At 38.9% G+C, this 8,903-nt stretch overlaps 1 protein-coding gene across 3 annotated transcripts in view; it reads right to left on the bottom strand.

Moving 5' to 3' along the window:
- Positions 1-1,237: 1,237 nt before the first annotated feature.
- DNTTIP2 (deoxynucleotidyltransferase terminal interacting protein 2) overlaps positions 1,238-8,903 on the bottom strand; it is an 11,477-nt gene continuing 3,811 nt past the window's right edge. For all 3 annotated transcript variants that reach the window (XM_035902846.1, XM_035902847.1, XM_035902849.1), the window contains exons 3-8: positions 7,380-8,903; positions 6,132-6,267; positions 5,342-5,437; positions 4,842-5,006; positions 3,127-3,236; positions 1,238-1,710 (exon numbers count right to left, since the gene is read on the bottom strand). In XM_035902846.1, coding sequence (XP_035758739.1) covers positions 1,617-1,710; positions 3,127-3,236; positions 4,842-5,006; positions 5,342-5,437; positions 6,132-6,267; positions 7,380-8,903 — 2,125 coding nt within the window. In that variant the 3' untranslated portion in view covers positions 1,238-1,616. The remainder of the gene's footprint in view (positions 1,711-3,126; positions 3,237-4,841; positions 5,007-5,341; positions 5,438-6,131; positions 6,268-7,379) is intronic.

Below are 8,903 nucleotides of genomic sequence, written 5' to 3' on the forward strand. Positions count from 1 at the left end.
ATTTTTTGTGCTTCCACGTCTCATCCAGAGAACAAGGCACCATAGTTGTTTTTATTGGCTTTTTCATCATTTATAGAGAATTAAGATATTAGCGTACATGTAATTATATTAGAACAGCTTCTCCATGGTAGCTGAGACTTGGGGACAGGTGCTTCTACTTGTATGGGTTTGATACTTCCCAATAAATTCACTCTGCACACCACTCATCTCCAGGCAGTCATGGCTTTTTAAGGAATCTACATTCCCATCTGTCTCTGGTAGCAAAACATTATTGTCAACTGCAGAAGAATATTAAAAACCCCGAAGGATCAGGGGAAAATTTCTTTCCAGCTTCAGTTGGTCATCAATATGTACCGCAATGCTCATTTCATTTTTGCTATTTCCAGCACAAATAGCTAATATTTAAAAACACAACTACTTCCCATTCTCAGTAGCAGAAAATGTCACGGTTAAGCACTGGTCAGGAGCGTACTTCTTGTTTAAGAGCTGCAACCTTTCGAATTCAGTGTTTATCTGATAAGAAAACAAACATCACCACTGGTCCTCTGATAATCACTTCTAAACCTTTCTCACCTGATCCACCCAAGACAACGTAGTGACAGTTTTATCTCTTCTATTATCCGTCTCTTCTGCTACCTAAGGGCAGTAAACTGTGTTACACTAGTTGTAACAGCAATATAATAACGGGGTCATTAAAAGCCAACCAAACACCACAACAGTTCCGACAATCAAAACACCGAAGGGGAACTGAGCTGATGCCACCTCTGGTTCTACAATGGCAGAGGCACCTTCCAAACTCGCTGTTCATTTGCCTGAAGAACCATGCCAAGTCACCTACCAGACCACAATCTGCACACTACACCCTAGATAACGGACCCCACCATCAAGTTTTTTTTCAGAAAGATCGTTAGACAATTATCAAATGGTAAAAATACAAGCAACATATGACTGTTAGGGTTTTATATATAAATAATACATATTTACATTACTTAATCTATTAAACAATATGCATTTTATATATTCTTTATTATTTTATATTGATTTATGAATTTTATGTATATATATCTTTATATATACACACATATATGTATATATAAAAAGAAGTATATGTGCATACACTGAATTCCAGAAACATTCTCAATCCTATCAAGGTCAGTACCTTTCATAACCGAACTATTTCTCAGTACCTTCCATGACAGAATTGGCCAGCAGCACCTCTGACAAGACACGGAAAAAATCTGTTCTGGCACATAACGGGTGCCAAGGTGAACTACACACATAACTGAATTTATTAATTCATGGATGTAAAGACTGAAGCCCGAAAAGACCACAGTCCAGGAAGGTGGATTTTGTGCTCAGATTTAACAATATGCTTTCATATAATTATCTTTTTAAATACACATTCATTAAATAAAAAATAATTTCAAAATCTAAATTCATTTACCTGACAATTTGATAAACCTCCCTAGCAAATTCTCAGCGCAAGAAATTCCCTAAACCTCAATTTGCACGTGACCTGCAACCTTAAAAAAAAGAAAAAACCACCACAACCAAAGCATTCTGTAAAAAGTTTTATAACAAGTAAGTTGTTCCAGCTTGTTATTTTTCTTCAAGTCTTAATTGTGAAATTTCTTCTTCTTCCGATTCCTCTTCCCTGCTGCAAAAGCTGCTTTTTCACTCATGATCTCCTGATACTTCTTTTTATTATATCTGAACAAAATAGATAATTTACTTTTAAGCATGTTAAACCAAAGTTCAGGAAAAGATAACATGGAAAGTACACACATAATTCGCCAAACTAAGTTCTCTCACGTTTTCTGAGTCAGATTTCTTTAATTTTATACACTTACGCATAGGTAAAGGGAAATCAACCTGGGATTAACGATAAATGCAGGTAAATTTGTTTTGAAGTAAATTCGGCTGAAGAATCATTAATTTTGGCATAACCAGGGGGTTCCTCACTGCATATACAATCACACGTTGGACAGTTTACTAAAACACTGCTACTGATCAATCTTCCTACTATGAACAATTTTGACAATACTACGGACAAATCATACCCATTTTTATACTGCCTTCTCAGCAAACTCCAGATTGAACTGAGACGAGATGAACACTGCACAGGATATACTTACTGAACAGAAGTTGCTAGCTCCTTTAATACAGATCTTACGCACCTGTACTAATTACCACAAAGGATCACTGCACACTGAGCAGTACTGAGGCTTTTAATTGCGACCCTGACACCTGACAAATACCTGCCCTAATGCTAAAGTATCGGGTTAAAGCTCTTAATTAGCCACAACAAAACTTACCTGATAATATTTCAAAGACGTTACTTTTTAAAAATAGGTCTTAATAAATACCTTATAAATCAGGTCAAGTCAGAAAACTAGTTAAGAAATAGCTACACTAACTTGCTTTCCCAACATTAATAATGAATTTACAAGCCTGACAACATCAACCTTTATAATCCCAAATCACGTACTGCTTCCAAGAAAACATGTCATTATGTGAAAAAAGAAGTGCAGATTAACATCACGTAATAACCACTATCAAAATGGATCGACTAAGGGATCTACTCCAGAAATTGTAAATGAGGTAAACATCAATTAATCCAATCATATTCTTGAAGTAAGGCTTCTAGTGCAATTTTGATTTCTAGGACAGGTGGCACTCTGTCATGCTTATAAAATGAAATCATAGCAACTTGCACAGAATTACAGTCAGCACTTTTCTATCAATTATGACAAGAAAAATTATTCAGTCTTTAAACCGAGTGCATGCATAGGCATAAATTACTCACTCAGAGCCCTTGGTTTTTGGTGTAAGCCTGTGCAGACACTTATTTTAGAAGTGAACCGGAACAGGGCTGCCAATAGCGATGACCCAAGTTGGATAAAACCCTTTTATGAAGATAAAACCCATGCTGTCTCAGTCTAATTCACCCCTGTCCCTTAGATCTTCTCAATAGCAGTGCTGCTGATGTGCTAAAATATCCTAAAAAGTTTTCTTTCGTATAAAAGAACTTATAGAAGTTGAATATAAACAACAAAAAGCCTTATATAGTTAAAAATACTCCTATTTCACATAGGATATTAGAATTACAAAACCGTTTTTAAATACCTTCTGAACTCAGAATCTGCAAGCAGCTCTTCAACGATTGTTCTCTTCCTTTGTTTCTTAGGGATTCGACTATGGTAAAAGTCTATGGGAGAATCAACCACAGTTCCAACCTAGAGACCAGAAATGAAAACATGCTAACTGTACAGCAACATGTTGATTATTTTGCCTTTTTTTTTTTTTTTTTTAATATATCCTCAGCAACAAGTGTACAGACACCTACAGAGAAGATCAGAATGGTATCTTAAGAAAGTGCAAAATACCAAAAGAATGAAGCAATGCTTTGTATGCAGAGTCACTTTTGGTCTCATCGTTCAGCGCAGAGAGGAGGGCCTGAGCTTTGAGACCGTACAGTTTTCAACACTGGACTGCTGCGTCAATGCTTGTATTCGTAAAAGAAATCCAGTTCTTAACTTTTAAACATTTTCCCAAGGAGAAAAAAGAAACCCTTATGACCAACTCAACTCTTTGCTGTCTCTGTCATTGTGGTGGTTTTGCTGGGGGGTACAAAAATGATCCGGGGGCTGGAGCCCCTCTGCTATGAGGCCAGGCTGGGAGAGTTGGGGGTGTTCAGCCTGGAGAGGAGGAGGCTGCGGGCAGAGCTGAGTGCGGCCGGTCAGGGCTTCAAGGGGACCCATAGGAAAGGGGGGGACAAGCTTTTTAGCAGGGCCAGCTGTGACAGGACAAGGGGGGATGGGTTTTAAAGTAAACCAGGGTAGGTTTAGACTGGATCTAAGGAAGAAATTCTTTGCAGTGAGGGTGGTGAAACCCTGGCAGGGGTTGACCAGAGAGGGGGTGGAGGCCCCATCCCTGGGAACATTCCAGGCCAGGTTGGCCGGGGCTGTGAGCAACCTGATGTGGTTCAAGGTGTCCCTGCTCCTGCAGGGGGGTTGGGCTGGGTGACCTCTAGGGGTCCCTTCCCACCCAAAACATTCCATGATTCTACGACTACACAACAGTTAATCCAGCTCTAATACGAGGGTTTCACCCTGGAATGCATCACATTTTTTCCAACCAGCACATTATCCAGTTCTGATGATTCACATTAGTAGCGGAGATACACAAAGTATGTTTCATGTAGTGAAAACAGACCTGCACAAATCTCATTATGCGGAACACTTTCATCTAAATTTTTCTATGCCCAGAGCTTTAAAACATAAAAGAAGACTCACGCTTTAGAGCGAAGCAGTAATATTTTGAGAAATGAAAACAATTTTGTCAAGCATGCCAACTATTCAAACAGTCGTAAGATGGAAGCCTATTTCTATAGTCCCTGCTGTCATGATCTTTTTTATGCAAACCACTTCAGAGCTAAGAGCTGCAGCAGCAGAAATTCCAGCTGATCACAAAGCTAGCTGTCTCCATTCAAACTGTATTAGCTTGCAAGAAAATAAATGCTCACTATTTTCTACACACTTGTTAAAAAAGGCTAATACTTAAAAAAGCAGCGAAAATGTAGTCCACTGAGGGTTCAGAATATGGATTAAATCACTTGTTTGTTCAGTACTATGAGACCAGCTGAAATTAAAAAATTCCAGCACATACACATACGTAATACAGAGTTAAGCAGTTGTAAACTGCAGCCAAGTAATCAAAATACTTTCATAATTAAGCTATGAAATTAAATCAACATAGAGGCCACCTACAAAATAGGTAGGGAGTAAGAATAGCTGTTCAAAACTTCAGCAGTACAGTACCACCTTCTGCTGCTTCCTTACCTGGAAGTACTTGGGCAGACCATCTCTATCATTCTTCTTATAAAAATGCTTAGGATCCAATGAAGCTCTCATCTTCAAAACTTTAAGATCGTTTTTCAGTTCACTTGTGATTTCTGGGGCTTTCATACCAAACCAACCGTCACCTGTTGTTTTCTCTCGCTCTGCCTAGGATGCAATACCAAGAATAGTAAACTTGTGCTCAGCAGCTAGGGATAGAGCAGGGAACTCTCCCCTCCAAAAGGCAGATAAAGCATTTAGAACACAACTCTGTACCTTTAAAAAGCATGTTTTATGACCCCTGTAATAAGAAGGTCATCAGCACTGTATTAATGACAGATTTGTACCATCCGAGCACGCGATCTTTCACTTCACTGTCCTGGTGACTACAGGGATGGCTTTTCACAGGACGGCTCAAGGAAGACATCAAGCTGCAGTCCCAGCCTGGGGCTTTCTACCAAAGCTTGTTTTGTTATCCGAGTCACTACCGCCTCTCCACTTACCCTGCGCTGTTTCTTCAGCTGGTGAAGTGATTCCCTGAGGGGTGGGACACATTCCTTCTTTTCAAAATCTGGAGTTATTATACTCTTCTGCAAGAGCTGTAAGAATGTTTTTTAACATTAGGCAGTTATCTCACTGATCCAAATTTTACCACTTTACCGTATTTACAGAACCTACTACAAGAATCATGCAGTATCTAAGGAAGAATTGTAATACAACACTTGAGCTTCTTTGATCCACAAGGGAAGTAGTAGGGATCTTCAAAACACAACCCTGGCCAACAACAAAGCAGTTGGCTAGTGCTGGAAGAAGTGAGACAGCGAATGCTCCAGAATAAAGAGGCTATCATGGATGAGCCAAAGAAAATAGTCTCAACAAAAATAACGTTCCCTTTATCTCGAAAGGCGTTTTTGAAATAAAACTGCTAATTCCATATTAGGGAGAGTGTAGACCTGTATTTACTGAAATTCGTTCTTCCTATGGACTAAACACCTTGTTAGCAGACCTTCAGCTTGCGTACCATTAGGCAAAACTGCCGGCATCATCAATTTTGTTTTATTTTACAATATAATGCTGGCGTTTGCACTGCTTTTCAGTGCCTGAAGTGTCACATATATTTAAATTCTTACCATTAAAACCAAACGTAAATCCACACTTCGGCCAAAAAGAATGGAAGTTCTCAGCAAACCATGAAACAGGATCCTTCTTTAAAAACAAGTAAACCAACCCTATTAAATTAACATCTTTGTGCTACTGTAGTCACAGGTCACTGCGTAATAGTAAACACATTACCTGGTCCTTCTTTTTCTCCTTCAGTTGATTAATTACACTTGATCTAAGCTTCTGGTTTTTTGCATCAAAACTAATATATAAACCTCCAAGCTTCTTGATATTCAAACCAGGGTCTATGCTGCTGGAAAGATGTAAACTAAAAGGGAAATAGTTAATGATTAGAGTATTGTAACAAGCACGCAGCTAAGCCTACTACTCTCCTCTGAGAAAGATAAACAGAAAAAATATTAAAGAACAATACCCACGGAATCACTTCCACAAATCTTTCATATTAACTCTAATGCTGTATTCTTATCTTAGCTATTACTGCCTTCTATAAAATTGAATTCTTAATTCGCTTAACCTTGCCAAAGAACTCGCAACCAGCATCCTTCTTCAACACATCTAAACAATGTACAACTCAAAAGGAGGGTTTTTTTGATTACAAGAATGCTTAAACACTATGAAGTATTATGTAGAAATATGGTAATATCTAAAGAGGTACAATAGATGTTTACTGTAGCTTGAATGTTTGTTAATGCAAGCCCTTTACAACTTTCTATTAAACTGTGATTCATCTTCTATAAAATTTGTACAATGAACGCTTGGCAAAGTTTTTTTAAGACTTCTGGCCTACCTGAAGGGTTTTAGAAGATTAAGACTCACTTATCCAACCTAAATGGAGTATTTATTATGTTTTAAACATATGAAGCATATAAAGGGATTTTAGCGGGAGTTGGGCTACAAGAGCTCAAGGGGTCCCATCCAACCTAAATTATTCTATAATTCTATGCTGGGCCGATTTCACTTGAAGTGTCACCGTCCCACAGCAGAACAAGAACTGAAAACGTGAAAGTAAACTCGACTGTTTAGGATTCAAAAGCATGATCTAATTAGGCAACATGTAAGGAATTTACTGGACTTTTTGTTACTTATATCCAAACTAAAAAAAAAATAAAAATCAACAATTAAGAAAACTGTGGCCCGAACAAGCAATTAATTCAGCCTGACCAGTTCAACCCAGTTTCAACCTCAGTATTTCAGAGTTCGGTTCTGCTATACACAAAACTGAAAAAACCCCAAACCCTGAATTTATGGACTATATTTGTATTTTATAATCTGTGCAACCCCGCTTTCCACGTCACTGTGACTTATGTGATGAGACTACTCCCTCATTTATTCCACATCATTTAGCACTTAATGTACATATCCTATGCATATGCTTGCATGAAACGACTCTAATTTAGTTATTCCCAAAGGGATACTTACACGTCGATCTTATTTTTCAACAAATCATCATCTTCATCCTTCTCATCTTCGTCTATCAATTCCTCTTCAGCCTCTTCCAGATCTGAGGACTCTTCACCTTTTTGACTTCCTTCGTGCTTACTTTTAGCATCACTATCTTGGTCTACCTGATCTAGATAGTATTTTTGGCTGGAACTCATGCCAGGCTCAGTATCAATTACAAAAAGCCCTTCAGCATGCAGTGAACTGTTTTTCAAAGATTTTTTGAGGGAAGGAGTCCTCTGATCTGCCTCTTTATAACACAGATCCTCTTCAACTGTATCAATGTCCGCCACATCACTACTTTCGGATTCATCGCTTTCATCTTTGCTCAGAAACAATGCAACGGAGTTGTTTCCACTGCTTGCTCTTTCACTGCTGTGGGATACAGATTCAGCATATTCACCTGTTTGTTCTTCATCACTGGCCACACTGATTTCAGGCATCCTGCATCTACCAACGCTATCAGTTCTTTGTGCAACAGCTATGTCCTTTTGGGGGCTGCTCACGGCACTAGCTCGTTGTCCCCTCCTTAATTTATCAGCATGGGTGAAAGACTGCTGTGCATCTCCCTTGTCATCTGCTCTTTTGCATTCCGGATTTTTTTTACTTTCATTTGGTGTTATTTGCCCTTGGGATTCTAAAAATTGTTTGGGACTCATGCAATCAGTCGAAGAAAGATCCATACGCTCTGATTTCCCCTCCCTCACAAGTATTTTACTGTGATGTTCTTGTATTTGGCCACATGATTCCTCTGAATCATCTGCCCCAACAGACTGCGTATTTTTTATTGTTTTTTTCCCAGGTGATTCAGTGTCACTTAGTTTCATTTTTGCAAGACGGCTGGGTGTCACATCATTCAAAACCTCTTCTTTCACGTCTTCACTCTGGGTTGTATTGACAGATTTGGAAGAACATTTGCTTTTAGGTGCATTGGGTTCTTTATTATCTTCAGTGACACTGGAAACATCTTCTGTGTCAGAGAGAAGTTCTGCAGCAGGTCTAGAATCAGAAATTATTACTGGCTCAGATTTAACGGTGTCCTCATCTTCTGAAACAATTCTGTTTCCTTTCTCAGTCTGCTTAGTATTTTCTGCTTGTGATTTCATTTGCATGCTCCTAGTAATTCGTTTGGTAGTGACGGATGGCTCCATACAAGATCCTAAGCAGCATGACTCTGCATCAGAAATATCTTTGCTCTGGGCTTCACGAACTGTATCTGGCTGCAATTTCTTTTTGCTTTGCCTGCTTCTCGTAGTTCTGGAAACATCAGGCATCTGGACACCAGAAACAGCAGAGGAACAAGACTCGGCTTCAGAGGTATCATCCTCATCCAGAATCCTGCTTAGCTTATTTAGAAAACCCGTCTTGTCGTGCCTTTTCTTGTCGGGAGAATCCGGTTGATAAGGAACTACAATTTGTCGTCTTCTTGTTACTCTTACAAACAAAGGCGTCAGAAGACCAGACACAGCAGAGCAGTTGGATTCTGCTTCTAACACATCCCCA

Source organism: Egretta garzetta, unplaced genomic scaffold (genome assembly GCF_000687185.1).
Source record: "Egretta garzetta isolate BGI_Z169 unplaced genomic scaffold, ASM68718v1 scaffold149, whole genome shotgun sequence".
NCBI classification, from domain to species: domain Eukaryota; kingdom Metazoa; phylum Chordata; class Aves; order Pelecaniformes; family Ardeidae; genus Egretta; species Egretta garzetta.